Source organism: Diceros bicornis, unplaced genomic scaffold (genome assembly GCF_020826845.1).
Source record: "Diceros bicornis minor isolate mBicDic1 unplaced genomic scaffold, mDicBic1.mat.cur scaffold_67_ctg1, whole genome shotgun sequence".
In the NCBI taxonomy this organism is placed as follows: domain Eukaryota; kingdom Metazoa; phylum Chordata; class Mammalia; order Perissodactyla; family Rhinocerotidae; genus Diceros; species Diceros bicornis.
In genome coordinates, this window is record NW_026691553.1 from 648,401 (window position 1) to 664,276 (window position 15,876).

Sequence of the window (15,876 nt, forward strand, 5' to 3'; positions counted from 1 at the left end):
ATGGTGTCACCTGCCACTGTGATCATATCCCCAGCGTTTCGGGGCTCCCTGGGCCAGGCGAGGAGCTGGCAGGACCCCATAGAGCTAAGCAAGCAGAGCCCCCGAGGCCTCAGCCCAGCGGGATGGACGGTCCCCTGCCTTGGAGCTGGCTCTGGGCCTCCCCCGTAGGGGCTTTACCTGCACAGTACCATGTCCCAGCCTGGGAAGCCGACCCCAGAAACCCTGACAGACAGGTTCTCTCTCTCTTGCCCAGGGCAGGCAGCGGCTGGACGCCCACCTGGATCCGTGGGGAGCCCGCAGAGGGACGGGGACCTGTTCCCACCTGTCCAGCCAGAGCCAACCTCAAACGCGCCCACCTGGGCTTGCACGAGACTCCGAGGACACAGGGAGCCCACGAGACACTCAAGTTCAGATGCTCCCGGTCACGGGGCAGGGACGCGGGGGGGGGCGTGCGTGGCGGGCCCCTCCCGCCACAACAAGCACTTTCGTTTTGAGGCCGCCCTCCCAGGCCGTCCCACAAGCCCCGAGTCCCCACATCACTCTTGCTGCCAAAAAGCAGGCTGGAGAGGAGCGGGGCGCAGGGCAGGGGGCTCCCCAGCCCGGCGGGTCCTGGCATTTCCGCAGGTGGTGTGGGTGGGAGGGGGCCGGGGTCCCGCCCGCCAGCGTGCCCTCCCTGGCCCAGGAGCCCGAGCCGGAGCAGCCCGCACGTTACCTTGTTGAGAGCTGCGAACTGCAGCCAGAAGCGCAGCTGGGACATGGCTCGGCCGCCACGGGGGCCCCTGGCTGGCGGCGGGAGCGGCTCCCGCATGACCGCGGGCGGCCGGCGGAAGCGCTCGCTCTCAGCCCGGCTGCATTTACATGTTGGTTTAGTCACCACGCCGACTTCCCCTCAGGCCGGCTGACTTTCAGGAAATGATGCCTGCCTGGTAAGTCAGGGCGATTACTGGCAGAGCGCAGAGAATTACTGTACGGGGCGGAATCTAGCCACAGATGGCTGTCAACAACGCGGGGCCCGCCCGCCCGCGGGGCGCACCCTGCCGGCCCCAGGCACCCGACCCCGGGCGCCCCGTCTGCTGTGGCCAGGCCCCTGTGGGCGCTTGGGGTGGGGGCGGGATGCCTAGGCAGGCTCCTTCTGGCCCTGGCCTCGGTTTCCCCAGACTGCGGGTACGCTGGGTTCTGATCCACCCGCCCCCTCGCCAGCTGGCCTGGCAGGGACCCACTGCTGCTCCCCGAGTGCCCACAGCCGTGACTCTAAGGGGCACAGGCCCCTGCGTCACAGGGAGGAAACAGAGGCCCGCCTCTCTGCCTCTCATGCCCCCCAGGCCCAGCCCGCAGCTCCTCAGCCTGGACCCAAGGCCATCACCAGCCTCCCACGCTCAGCCCAGGACCTTTGCCCATGCTGTGCACCCACCTGGAGGGCCTCCTCCCGGGGACCCAGGCCCCTAACCTCGTCCTTCTCCTGGAGCCTCGCCAAGGGGCCTGCGTCCCTGAAGCCCCCATTCTCCCCTCCCAGCCTGCCCCACAGCCCTCAGCCCAGCACAGAGGGTGGATCGCAGGCAGGGCTGGTGGGTGTGGCACAGACACCCCAGCCCTCGGGAAATGACTGCTGTTCACAGAACACCCGCCTTCAAGGACGGTTCTGGTGTTGGGGAGCCCTCACACAGCTGAGAGGAGGGGCTGGCAGGGGAGCCCCCCGCCGCCTGCTCAGCAGTTGTGGGCACATGCGGCACATGCTGGGCCAGGGAGAATGCACGGTCACAGGGTCCGACGCTGCAGACACAATGAGGCCACTGTGGCAGACCCCCACCCTGTCCCCACCCACAGAACCCCGACAACGGAGCAAACAGCTGCTGAACACTCCGCCGGGCTGTGGCCGCTGGGGCTGGGCCGGTACGTCCGTGACAGACAGCACGTGAGCAACAGGGAGACCCACACGGAATCCAGCCCGACCCCAGTCCACACTGGCTGAGCGGCCGGGCTCAGACCTGGTCACCAGGGTCAGAGGAGCGAGGAGGTGGGGATTCAGGGCCCCACACCGCAGTGGGGACAGGGAGCAGGCAGCCTCTCTGGGGACAGTCAGCAGGTCCTCAGGAAGCTAAAGTCACCACATGACCCTGCAACTCCACTCCCAGGCCTGTGCCCGAGGGAAATGCACACGTGTCCACAGACCTGCACACGTGTCCACACAGACCTGCACACATGTCCACAGAGACCTGCACACATGTCCACAGAGACCTGCACATGTGTCCACAGAGGCGCGACTCACAACGGCCAAAAGTGGACACAACCCGAGTGTCTATCCACAGATGAATGGACCCACACAGCACGTCCATCCACACTCTGGAATATGATGCGGCCATGAAGAGGAGTGAAGCCGTGACACAGCCACACAGTGGGTGGACCTTGAACACACGATGCTCAGTGAGAGAATGAGACACAGAAGGCCACACGGTGTGTGATTCCACTGATGTGAAATGTCCAGAACAGGCAGTCCCGCAGACAGAAAGTGGGTTCGTGGTCGTCAGGGGGTGGGGTCGGGGATAGGTAAGTGACTGCTGATGGGGACGGGGTTTCTTTTTGGGGAGATGGAATGTTCTAGAATTACATAAAGGTGATAGTTGCACAACCCTGAATATAATTTAAAAGGCTGAATTTTAAGGTATGCAAATTCAGTCTCAATTTTAAAAAGAATTACTAGAAAACTGAAACGGAAAGACATACAAAGCACAAACTTTTTATCATTAGATTTAAGTAGCATAAAATTTGTCAAGTTGCCAGCAAAGTTTCTAAACTTTGACTGTCTGTCCCCCGTATATCATCACCAGAGGGTTGGCCGACTGGCAAGGTGGCCCTGAGGAGACAGGGAGGCTGGCGCGTGGCTGGGGTCTGAGGACAAGGAGGGGTCCCCGCACAGGGGTCCTCACCACCGGGCACCCGGCCACCTTGCTCACCCGGCGCGGCCCAGCTGCCCCAGGTTTCCTGAGACCCCGGGGTCTGCTCTGGGCTCTCAGCGCTGCCTTCCCCACCTGCCTCGGCCTGTCTCTCCCGCATCCCATGACCCATCCTCCACGCACACGCTGGCCGGGCCGGCAGAGCCAGCCTGTCCATCCCGGAGTTACAGCAAAGGAAACTGAGGCCGGGGGAGGGGTGCGCAGCGCACTGGGCACACAGGCAGGGAGGGCACTGCACAGCCCCTCGGGCGCACCTTGCTGCTAGAACGTTCCGGTTAAAGCCTGAACTGTGTCCCCCAAAATAACACATTCAAGGCCGGACCCCTGGCACCTCGTTTGGAAATGGGGTTTTGCAGATGTGGTGCATTAAGATGAGGTCTCACTGGAGTGGGGCGGCCCTACTGCGATCGCTGGTGTCCTTATAAGAAGAGAGACATTTGGACACAGACAGGAGGCTGTGTGGTGACGGGGGAGGGATGGGGGTGACACGGCCACAAGCCCAGGACGCCGGGAGCCCCGGAGCTGGAGGAAGAAGGAAGGGCCCTCCCCAGGCCTCCGGAGGGAGCGCAGCCCTGTGACACCTTGACCTCAGACTTCTGGCCTCACAACCATGAGGGATAACTCTCTGTGGTTTTAAGCCGCCCGGTGTGTGGTGCTATGGGGGCTCCGGGACGCTCACACGGCCCCCAGGGAGCTCGGCTCTGTGAGCCCACCATCGTGGGGCCGGCTGCCCAATGTGGGCCCACCGGCCTGAGCCAGCACGCCGCCCCTGACCACGGTCAGGAGGGCCAGAGCCCTCTCCCATGGCCCGACCCTGACCCAGGCTTACGGCAGGGTCCCCTCTCTGAGAATCTGGCTGCGGGGCAGCTGGTGGCCTCTGAACTGCCCCACCTTCTTGTCCCTGGTTCCTGGTGCCTCAACTTCCCTGCAGAGACCCTCCCGAGATGCCCACGCCCTGCTCCTACTGGACAAGGCCCTTGACACAGACCACGGAGCAGGGGGGTTTCTCGTCCGTGGCCCTTCACACAGACCAGGGAGTGGGGGGGGCTCGTGGCCGTGGCCCTCAGCACAGACCAGAGTGGGGGTTTTCTGGCTGCGGCCCTCAGCGCAGACCACACAGTGGGTGTTCCTTCTTGTCCGTGGCCCTTAGCGCAGACCACGAAGCAGTGGGGTTTCTTGACACAGACCACGGAGCGGGGCTTTTTTTGGCCGTGGCCCCGTGCAAACCAAGGGGCTTCCTGTAGAAGAACGTCACGCTCGCTCTTGCCAATGCCAGTAACGACTGGGAACCTGCTGGAGGGTGGGCGAGCCCTCCGATTGCCGCGGATCCATCTGCAGAGCAGTCGATGCCGCCGCCCCTGCCAGGGGGGCCGGAGGGAGCTGCGAGAGTTTGCAAAGCACTTTTCTGAGCCGTGACCTCATCCTGGCTTCCCAGAAGCCCTGGGCTGGCAGACGGAAAGTGTCCTTATGGGTGGACACACGGCCGCCCGAGACGCCTGGAGGGGACACTCAGGGTGGACGCCCACCCTGCTGACTGCGTGAGGGGGGTCCGAGGTGGGAGAGAACCTTCCCCAGAGCCCGGCCGAGAAGCTAGGGGTCCGGGTGGGAGGAGGGGGCAGGGCAGCACCTGCTCCCGAGGAACAAGTGTGCAGGGCGGCAGGGGGATGGGCACTGGGGGGCAGGGAGGGAGGGCAGGGTAGGGTGGCCAGCCTGCAGCCAAGACCCCAGAGAGGGGGAACCCAGAGGAGGGTGTGGAGGGGCGGGGGCAGCGAGGGTGGGAGGCACGAGACGGGGTCTGGATTACTGAGTCCCTCACTCCCAACCCTGACCTCGACACGTCCCCAAATATCCCCCCATCAGATTCAGCCACGTCTGGAACATACGTTCACACAAAAGCCTGTACACGGATGTGCACGGCAGCGGGATTCACAATTGCCAAACAGTGGAAACAACCTAAATGCCCAGCAATGGGTCAACGGATCCTCATGACGTGCACACCCACATACTGGAATACGATGCAGCCATGAAGAGGAGTGAGGCCCTGACACAGCCACACCGTGGACGGACCTTTAACACACGATGCTCAGTGAGAGAACGAGACACAGAAGGACACACGGTGTGTGATCCTATTGATGTGAATTGTCCGGAACAGGCACATCCACAGACAGACAGCGGGTTTGTGGTTGTCAGGGGCGGGGGAGGGGGAGGGGGAGTGATTGCTGATGGGGACGAGGTTTATTCTGAGGTGATGGAACATTCTGGAACTAGACAGAAGTGATGGTTGCACAACCCTGTGAATTCACTAAAAGCCACTGAATCATATATGTGCATCCTATCTCAACTAAAAAACAAAGAACGAGGGGCTGGCCTGGTGGCGCAAGCAGTTAAGTGCGTGCGCTCCGCTGCCTCGGCCCGGGGTTCACCGGTTCGGATCCTGGGCGTGCACTGACACACCGCTTGTCAAGCCATGCTGTGGCAGCATCCCATATAAAGTGGAGGAAGATGGGCACGGATGTTAGCCCAGGGCCAGTCTTCCTCAGCAAAAAGAGGAGGATTGGCAGATGTTAGCACAGGGCTGATCTCTTCACAAGAAAAAAAAAAAGAATGAAAGAAAAACCGCACGCCCACACCCCCCAACGCACGGCACACCCGGGGCGGGAGACCCCACGAGGGGCCCCTGGAGCTGTTTAGGTCACCCACCGGGGACGTGGGAGCCCCAGTGGCTCCATGTCAAGGGGAAGTTGGAGGGAGAGGAGGCCCCTCCTCGGGAAGCGGGTGACACGAGGGCCGTGGCAGGGAAGACGCGGGGGGCCTGCGGGGGAGGAAGTGCTCCATGGGGGCAGGGACGGCCTCAGGGAACCCCGCGGGACGGGGCAGTAAACAGCGAGAGCCCCCGAGCCCCCGCTGACACACAAACGACGGCACGACGAAGAGGAGGGACGGCTCTCCTACAGACGCCATCAGCTCACGAGCGTAGCCGACGAGGGCGACAGGCTCCCCCGGACAGACGCCGCGGAGACGGTCCCCGCAGACGACACCCAGCCATGGGCGGTAAAGGCCATCATGTCCCCACCATGAGGCCCGCACAGCCCCGCGCGTCCCTCCCAGGACGACACCTGACGGGCCTCTCCGGAGCCTCATCCCGCGCCCCAACCCGGGCGCTCTGATTTAGTGGCTGGCGCTGTACCAGGCCAATCTCTGCATCGGGCTGGACAGGCCAGGGGAACGCAGGACGTCATATGCCATGTGGGGAAGCCGGGGGGACGAGTGAGGGCATTCCGGAATTCTCGCTACTGTCTTTGCAACGTTTCTGTAAATCTACAATATTTGGAAAATTTGTCTCGTCGTGAAAATCTTCAAACATGGGGAAAAGAGCGTCAGAGCTTAAATGTTCAGACAACCTCGTGAGGCACGGGGCCTCCAATACTGGAAGCCAGGTCCCAGGCTCTGGCGGGTTCAGTGGGCACCCGGTCTGACCGCCAGGACCACCCTGCAGCACAGGCGTGATCGGGGAGGGTCACCGCCAGCAGAGCTGCCTCAGAGCCCATTCCTGAGAGCAGAGTCCCCCTGGCTGGAGGCCCCTCCCAGGTATCTGTGAAAGGGGGACTCCACATGGTGGAGTGGTCAATCCGCCCCCAGTGGTCCTGTGCCTGGGTCAGCTCATGTGCAGAAACAAGGGAGTGACCCAGTACCCCTGGGGTTCCATGATTCAGCCCAGGTGACAGGAGAAGGAGCAAAGACCTCAGACGGTGAAGCCGGGGCTGAGACCAACCACAGGCTTGGGAACACGGTCCACACACAGGGGAGATGGGGTGGGATGCCAATCCCCGGGAACTGCTCCATGCCCCAAAGGGAAATGGGGGAGAAGCTTTCTCCTGAAAGGCAACAAGAGTCACACAGGTCAACTCTTTTCTCTTTTTGCATTGGCTGCCAGGAAACTCAGGGCTCAAGTTTAGTTACCAGGAAGTATGTTAAGGCCTGTGGGTTTATATTCACTCCTCACCTCCTGCCCAGCTCTGGACTTTCCATTCCAATTCCTTCTAACTTATACAACAGTAGGGAACACTTCTAAAGTGAGTGATGAACCACACGAAGGTTTCGCAGCTGTATCAGTTTCCAATCACTGCTATGATAAAGTACTACAAACTTCATGGCTTAAAAGAGCACATATTTATTACCTTATGGTCCTGGAGGTCAGGGGTCCCACACAGGCCTCCCTGGACTAAATCCAGGTTGGGCAGGGCTGTCCTCCCGGAGGCTCCAGGGAGAACCGTCTCCTGCCTTTTCCAGCTTCTAGAGGCGCCGCGTCCTGGGCTCGGGGCCCCTTCCTCCGTCTGCACAGCCCGCAGCCCAGCATCTCCCGTCTCTCTCTGCCTCTGACCCTCCTCCTCCCTCTGATGAGGACCCTGTGATGACACTGGGCCCCCGGGGATCCAGGGTCATCCCCCATCTCAGGGGCCTCAAGTTAATCCATCTGCAAAGTCCCCTCTGCCACGTGAGGTGACATGTCCTCAGGTCCCGGGACCAGGACAGGGACGTCCTTAGGGATGATGCCATGAACCAGGAACAGAGGGTGTCTGCGGCGCGTCCGGTGGGCGGGGCTGGGGATGAAGGGCCTCGAATGCCAGGCTCAGTCTGGCTTCTTCCTGGCTCAGCCGGCAGGCCTGAGGTCTGAGGTCAGGGGAGGTGGAGGAGGCTGATCGACAGGGCCTCAGGCCTGCTCCCCCTGAAGGAACTTTGGCCTCACGTCCATCTGATCCCACACGCGGCACTGGGGCAAGATTTTGTTTGAAGAAGGTTCCGCTGCATTAAAGGGATAGCCGGGTCCAGGCTGCCCCCCAGCAAGGGTGCTGGAGGGGGGATGGGGCGGGGGGGGTGCTGCCGCATTCACAGGCACCATAAACCTCTGGGGTGGAGGCGGCCGACCTCCAACGAGGGGCAACTCTGGGCAGCGCTCGCCCATCGTGCGGCGGGAAGCGGATGCGGCGCCCCGGGGGACTCTCAGCTCCAGAAGCCACGTCGATTCTTGGCAGAGTAGGGGAGGCAGCGGGAGCCAAATGCATTAGAGAGACAGATGGGGGAGCGAGAACAGGCCAGGGGGCTGGTGGGTGCGTGGCCGCAGGGAGGGCCCCCAAAGGCTTCCACTGGCCCTGGGCTCTGCACGCCCTGTGCCTCAGTTTCCTCGTCCGCACAGAGGTGAGGCCCCAGCTGGGGACACAGCGCCAGAGACAAGTCGGGCGTGGAGTCATGTCCCGTACCTGGCGGGGAGGAATTTAACCAGAGCTCGGAGGAGCTCAGAGCCAGGCGCCAGGCCACGAGCCACGGGGGCCCTGCGGACCAGCCAACGCACAGAGACGCAGCAGACGGGGAGAGGGTCTGGGCCGACAGCCGGGTGCCCTGGGAGGCTGAGCCCCGCTGGGCCCTCCTCTCATGGAGACGGGGTACCTCGCAGGGCAAGAGAAGCCAAGGTCGGTGGAAGAAACCACGTATGCGCCTGGAAAGCCTGGCGGGCCACGTCCACGGCCCCTTGTCGCTGTCCCACTGCTGCCCTCCCTGGGGGCCTTGGGGACACAGATGTGTGCCCCTGTGCTCCCTCCGCAAGGCCCAGCCACATCATTTCCCGGGCGCCCACCAAAGGGTCACCGACAGGGCAGCTTCCAGGACAGACGCGGACGCTCCCACGGCCCAGACGTCCAAGGGCGAGATGAGGCCCCGGGGGAGGGTCCTTCCTGCCCCTTCCAGCCCCGGGCAGCCTTGGCTTGCGGCCCCATCGCACAGTCTCTGCCTCCTCGTCACGTGGCCTCTCCTGTGTGTCTGTCTCTCCGTCTCTTATAAGGACCCACTGGACTAGGCCAGGATCATCCCACCTCCGTCTTTAATCACACCTGCAGACCCTATTTCCAAATAGGGTCCCGTTCTGAGGATCTGGGCAGACCTGGATTTGGGGGCACACTGGTCCCCGCAGTACAGATCCTCGGTCCACTTCTCTGCCCGGTCCTGCTACGGCCCCGGGGACGGAGACGGGGGCAGGGCTCCAGCGGCGTGAGTTGGCTGAACGACCTTGTCTGGGTCCAGAAGACTCCAGCAGGTTTGAACGGGCCGGTTTGTGCCGTGTCGTCCATAGCCTGTCACCTGGTGCCCCCTCACTCCCCAATGGGCCCCAGGTGCCGTCCCACCTGGACAGTTCCCAAACTGAGTGCCAGGGCACCCCTGGTACTGTGAATCCAGCTGGTCTCCCAGTATTTAAATTTCCAAGGGCACCCCAGCACAGCTTGGCCCCTGCGGGCCCCGGGTCAGTTGCATCAGAGCTTAGGCCCCAGCCCAGATGGCGCCTGGGCTCCTTCCGACAAGCCGTCTCTGCGGCGTTTGGTTTTCGAGGGCCGGCTGCCGTGAGGAGACGCGGGTGCCACGCGAGAACCCTGTGGGCAAGGCTGCGAGGGCGGGGGTCCGCCTGATTCTCTGTGGGGCTGAGCCACCCCATGCCCCCCAAAAGAAGGAAATAGAATGTTATCTTCTGCTTTGCCTTGTGTGGTTACGGTTTTCACATGGCTGTCTAGATTTCAGGACACAAACGCTTGTGCCGGTGTTTGGACCTGGCGGTGTGTCGCTCTGGCCTGGGGGCTCGGGGAACAGGGACCCTCGTGGAGATGCTACAGTGCTGGACGGAGCAAGCGCAGGGGCCTCGCCGGGCAGGGAGGGGGCGCCGCAGTTTGGGAAAGACGAGACGAATCGGGCGCTCTGAGATACGGCCCTGAAACCCACACACGACGGGGATGCGCTCCCCATCTTTTGTTACGTGACCTCCAACCCAGCTCCCACTGTCGGGGAGTCGCCTCTGACAGATCTGGAGAGGCAAGGCCACACCGGCTATTCCCAAAAAACAAGCCCCGTCCCCACGGCACCTGACAGACCCATGTGGCCCATGGCCCAGCCGAGGCCGTCGGCCGCCCTGGGGCATGGCAGGGGTTCTCCAGCAGGCCGGGGGCCGAGGGGTGGCTCCGCCTTGAGGTCTCCTACCTGAGGAAAGTCTGCGCTCTTTGGCAGGAAGCTGGGGGTGGCGGCCGTGGGGCCGTAGCTGGTGTCCGCACAGGGCTGGCCCACGAGGAAGGAGGCGGAGTTCATGAACTGGCTGGAGGTGGAGATGGGAAGAAGGTGAGCCGTCGGGCGTGGCAGGGGCGCTGCCTCCCCACCCCACGTGCAGGACAGGCGCGGGGGCCTCCCGCCCACAGGAAGAACTCTGGCATCTCGGAAACCCAGCTCAGACGCGCCCACGTCCCAGGACACGTGCCCCGGGAAAACCTCGAGGTTCTAGCTGCATGTGCTTCCAGGCCCTTTGCACGGGCCATTCCTTGTCCTGGCTCTGGGCCTGCACCCCCTGGCAAACTCCTCCTTAGCCTTGAAAACCCAGCTCACCATTGCCCTCTGCAGGAAGGTGCCCGCCTGGCTCCTTTTGCCCCTGAAGTTGCTGGCTGTCCCCCGCCTGATGTCACCCCTGCAGTGGAGCCCTCCCTGGCTGCTCCTCCCCACTACCTCTGCCTGTCCCCCTGGTGGGTTCTCACTGAGACAGATCACAGCTGCTCAGTCTCAGCTGCCGTGAGGCCAAGGCCCAGCCCACGGGCCCCTTGGCAGGACGTTGAAGCCCCCCGGCTGTCACCTCTATTTTCATTTAACCTGTGACTGCAGAACAAGAAGGCAGAGCGAGGCCCCCATGGGGGGCTGGGGGCACCCAGCAGGACGCAGAAGGATGCACTCAGACCCGGGCCCGGGGCACTTACTGGCTTTCGCTGGAGAAGGCTGGATATTGCGAGGCCGAGAAGGGGTGCCAGCACGGGCAGTGCAGCATGGCGTTCTGAAACAGAGGGGCATGGGGTCAGGAGTGGTGACACCCGGTCTAGCCCCGCTGCACTGGGGTCAAGAGGCCGAGTGCACGCTGGGTCACCTGTAAACCACTCTGTGCCTCAGTTTCCCCGTCTACATGGCAGAACCGATCGAGAGGGTTGCGGTGAAGATGAAGGTGTCCATTAATACACATGTGGGACTCGAGACGGGGCAGAGAGACGGCGGGCATGCAGGGTTAGGCTGCCGGCCCACCCGAGGTTCTCACTCCAGGCCTGGGGCCCGAGAACCTGCATTTCACAAGGACCTCAGGTTGCCGCCTGGAGGCCACCATTCTAGAAAGTGGAGGACGCAGCCGTATGCAAAGCAGGATGGCGCAAGCCCTGCTGGGCAAGGCCCCCATGAGAAAGACGTGCAGCCCGCCAGAGGGGCAATGGCCCCGGTCAGGGCAAGGGGCTCTCACTGGCACCATGGACGGGCCCCTGCCCCAGACAAGCCCTCGTGGCCCATCCCTCCCCGGCAGGTCGGGAGCCTGGCCTTCTCAGAGTTCCCACGGGCTCAGGGGGCTGCCGGCATCGACCAGGCTTGGCTGGCCCACGAGCACGGCACGGGTGGGGGTTCGGGGGAAGCTGCTTTGGGAAGTGCCAGTGGGAGGCTGGAAGGGGGAGCCTGAGGTCAGCGGGGGCACGAGGGGCCCTGCGCTGGGATCTGACAGGCCCAGCTTGGGGGTGTGGGACAGGGACACTCACGCCCCTCTGCAGAATGAGGGGGGTGCGTCCCACCTCCACACAAGGGCCTGCCCAGCAGGGGTCCCCTGCCCTAGATGGGCCGCTGTTCCACAGCCAGCCCCACCTCCAACATGGCCTGCAGGGGACCCCGTCAGGGAGGCCCCTGGCTGTCCCTGGGGAGAGGCCTGCTGGCTGCGGTCACCGTCCCCGCTTGTCCCAGCTGGCCCAGCAGTCTCCCCACCGACCCACGCCAGCCCTGCTCCCTGCGAGGCCGCCGCTTCCTCCCTGTCCGCAGGACTCACTAACTGAGAGCTGGCCCAGCCCAGATGGCCGGAACCGCCTTGGCGCCCTCCTGTACCCTCTGCGTGCCGTGACTTCCCATCACTGCGACCTGCCCCCGGGCCCCCCGCGGGGGCCTGCCAGCGTCCAGAGGTCCAGCCCCCGAGAACCGCATGAGGAGGAAGGGGCGAGACAGGCGGGGAGCCGTTATCGACTGGCGGAGGCCCCAGGGGCCGCGCCTGCTCTTTCAGTTTTGCACAGGCTGCAAAATAAAGTTATCAAAATAAAGAGCTGGGGGGAAAGGAAGCACAGGGCCGCTCCCGAGCACGAAGGCCGGTGGCGCGAACACTCTCACATACCATCGTGGAAGACTCCGGAAGGAAGCTATACCACCATGGACTGGGGGAGCAGGGTGGGGTCTTCCCAGGCACCTCCATTTCTCCCCAGGGCCCTGGCTTAGTGTCACATCCCCCCTCCAGCCCCATTTAAGAGAAATCCAGCTCCAGAGAGAAACATGAACTTCCCAAGGCCACGGGCACTTCCGGAACATTCCAGAGCAGAACTCTGACTCCAGACCGTGCTCGGCCTCCTAGATGAACTAGAGTAAATGGTCTTGGGGCATGGACAAGCACTTTCAGCCAGGCCAGTCCAGGGAGCAGGCGTGCACTGTGGGCCCAGAAGGGGCACAGCTGGCCTCAGGGCTGCCGGGGGTTTCCGGGGTGGGAGCAACCAAAGGGGTCCTTTGCAGGGCAGGCCCTGTGGCATAGCAGTTAAGTGCTCACGCTCCACTACTGGCAGCCCGGGTTCGGATCTCAGGTGTGCACCAAAGCACCGCTTGTCAGGCCACACTTTGGTGGCATCCCATATAAAGTGGAGGAAGATGGGCACAGATGTTAACCCAGGGCCAGTCTTCCTCAGCAAAAAAAAAAAAAAAAGGAGGATTGGCACGGATGTTAGCTCAGGGCTGATCTTCCTCACAAAAAAAAAAAAAAGAGGGGTCCTTCACTCACCAACCTTCTCCATCTGCACCCACACTGGCCTGGAGCCACCCCTGAAGAGCTCCCAGGCCAGGGGAGCCCCAGGTCCTCAAGGATCTCAGGCTGGGGAGGGAGGATGCCAGGGGTCACTCATGGCTTTGTCTACCCAGCCCCCCAACCTCCTCCCCCAGCATGCGGCTCTGGTGAGGACGCCAATCAAGGACACCAGAGTCCCACCCCACAGGGGTGGCACTGCATGGCCAGCCAATCAGAGCCTTCCTTGGGATTTTCCACCTGCAGCCAGAAGGTTGGCTCCACCTTTAGAGGGCAGGCCCTAGTAAATGATTGGTCCAGAGATGGGCACCTGACCCCAGCCAGCCAATCAGAGCCTGCCTAGGGATTTTCCACTTGCAGCCACAGGGGGCAGTTCCTTCTTTTCAAAGGGTAGGCCCCTGGAACGTGACTGGTCCAGAGATGGGCACCTGACTCCAGCCAGCCAATCAGAACCTGCCTGGGGATTTTCCACCTGGAGACAGAGAGGCTGGCACGGTCCCAGGGAGGTGCAGGCCCTGGGACACTAGCTCAAAGCTGCCCCGTGTAAGCTGATGTAGAAAGATGACACTCCTGCTAGGGCAGCAGATAAAAGAGAGTTGCCAAATAAAACACAGGATGTTTAGTGAAATTGGAATTTCTGATAAACAATTTTTAGTATAAATATTGCATGGGACATGTACTAAGAAATTATATGTGTTCATGTGAAATTTAAATTTCACTAGATGTCTGTGTTTTTATTTGCAATTCTGACCACCTTAGCGACACTGAAAGTCCTGGGGGCAGCTCCACGCCCCGCGCCTTCCACCCTGGAGCCCTCCTTCTGAGCTCGGTCCAGCCCAGACCCAGGAGTCCTGGGTGAGGAGGGTGCTGCCCACACAGACCGCGCACACGCCCAGTGCCTGCACGGGCTGCAGAGTCTGCCGGCCACTCCCAGGCTGGACCTGGTGTGGCGTGGGGGGCGGCCGGGAGGAACACACTCGGTGCACACCCTGGGGAGGGGCCACCCGGCCTGGGAGAGCAGCGCAGTCTGCTCCGCTGTGCTCTGCCTGCTGGAGAGGGGCTGGAGCCAAAGTTGCGGCTCGATGCTGCGCCTCCCTTGCACCAGGGTCCCTACTGCAGCCCAAATTTCCCTCCCTCAATTCCAGCTTCTGAGCCCTTGTGGTCCCCACAGGCTGTCCTGGCCGTCGGCCGGCTTCCTGGGTCACCAACAGGGAATGTGGCAGGAGCAGATACCCTGCGGAACGGCTCCATCCTCTGCAAACCCGCCAGGCACTCGTTCTGACCCAGGAGTTCTATTTCAGAAGCACACCCCTGGGGACTCATCCGTGAGGGGGAGGAAGACTCAGCATGGCTATTTATAGCCGTAAAAAATTGGAATTGCCCCAAAGGCCCGACAATAGGGAAATAATTAAGCAAATTATGGGATGCGGAGAAGAAGGAATCCTGTGGCGTTATTAAGAATGACAAGCCTGTGCTCTGAACCGACGAGACGGGGCGAAATAGAGCCCAGGAATGAGCCCACTTATTGCCACGTGTTGGCTGGCACACGGGGACGGGAAGGCATCATCGGCCATGTAGATGGGCAGGGGGCGGCTCGGAGTGAGGCGGGGGACATGAAGGGTCAGGGGAAGTGTGGACATGGCTTCAACAGGATGGGGAGAGAGGAGGCTGGCCGGAGGCACTGGACGTCAGCCAAGGCTTTGAAGCTGCGAGTGTAGCTTCAGTCCTAACTCATTTCTGCTCCCCGCCCCCTCTGTATCTCTGTGCTCCGTGCCCTATCCCATAAGGATACCACGTGGGCACATCTGGGCAGGGAGTGAATTCTGGGTCCGTGCACGCTGTCCCAGCCCCTCTCCAAAGCTCCAATTATAGGCCGGGGCGCCTCCTGATGGTTCCAGGCATTCGACCCTGAGCTCCCTCTGACCCCAGTGGCCCATTTCCTGGCTCCTCCAAAACCCAAGCTCGATTCTCGCTCTCTCTCCCCACCGGCCTTCCCTCCTTGGCCCTATCCCAGTAGGACCAAGGGAGAGGAAGCAGCCAATTCTTTACTGAAGGAGAGACTTACGGCAGCACCCCCCCCCGTCGCTGCTGCACCCCAAGCTGTCCTCTGGCGCCTGGCACCCCACCTGCTCTCCGCCCAGCCTCCCGGCAGCTCAAGTTTCCCCACCACGAAACACGGTTTGTTTTCGTTTCTACAGGGGAAAGAGCCCCAGTTTCTCCCAGGAATGGAGGGCTCCAGGCCTGACTTGCTGGAGAATTCTGGACCCTTCTCTGCGTGGGGCTCTTGTACCCTCTGTCCTATGAGGAGGCCCGGCCGGCATCTATGGTCATTTTATTACTTAGGATACTTTATTGCGGTCGTCAAAACTTGGGAGCACCCAAGACGCCCTGCAGTGGGGGATGGACAAATAGACTGCGGTCTGTCCAGACGATGGGACATTATTCAGCGCTAAAGAGAAATGAGCCTTCAAGCCACGAAAAGAAAGGCAGGAGCCTTAAATATACATGACAAACTCAAAGAAGCCCGTCTGAAAAGGCTACACACTGTGATTCCAACTACAGGATGTCCTGGAAAAGATGAAACTATGGAGACCCTAAAAAGATCCGTGGTCCCAGGGGTAGGGGGGTGAATAGTGGGGCACAGAGGATGTTTGAGGTAGTGACACTGCTCTGTGTGACACTGTGACGGTGGACACGTCATTATCCATTTGTCCAAACCTGTGAAACGTCCAACACCAGGAGGCGACCCCAGTGTCAACCGTGGACTTCAGTTATTGACAATGTATCAATATCGGCTCATCATTGTAACAACGTAACACGCTCATTAACCGAGATGTTAACCATGGGGACACTGGGGGGATGTGGGACCTTTGTGTGCAATATTCCTGTAAACCTAAAACCGTGTAAGAAATGAAGTCCACGAAACGAAAAAGAAAAAAACATTAAAGAAAAAATGGACGGCTGTGACCTGTCACAGGAGTCCCAGCCCTCGATGTCCTGCAGGTGAAGGCGGCAGCCCAGGCCCCAGCGTCTCCCCGAGGCCAGTTGTGG

The 15,876-nt window shown here is 61.6% G+C and overlaps 1 protein-coding gene across 3 annotated transcripts in view; it reads right to left on the reverse strand.

Moving 5' to 3' along the window:
- SBNO2 (strawberry notch homolog 2) overlaps positions 1–15,876 on the reverse strand; it is a 51,327-nt gene that overhangs the window by 21,453 nt on the left and 13,998 nt on the right. For 2 of the 3 annotated variants that reach the window (XM_058537831.1, XM_058537830.1), the window contains exons 3-4: positions 10,727–10,800; positions 9,969–10,080 (exon numbers count right to left, since the gene is read on the reverse strand). In XM_058537831.1, coding sequence (XP_058393814.1) covers positions 9,969–10,080; positions 10,727–10,800 — 186 coding nt within the window. Of the gene's footprint in view, positions 1–712; positions 920–9,968; positions 10,081–10,726; positions 10,801–15,876 lie in introns of those variants that run through there. The other variant, XM_058537832.1, reaches the window with a different exon arrangement.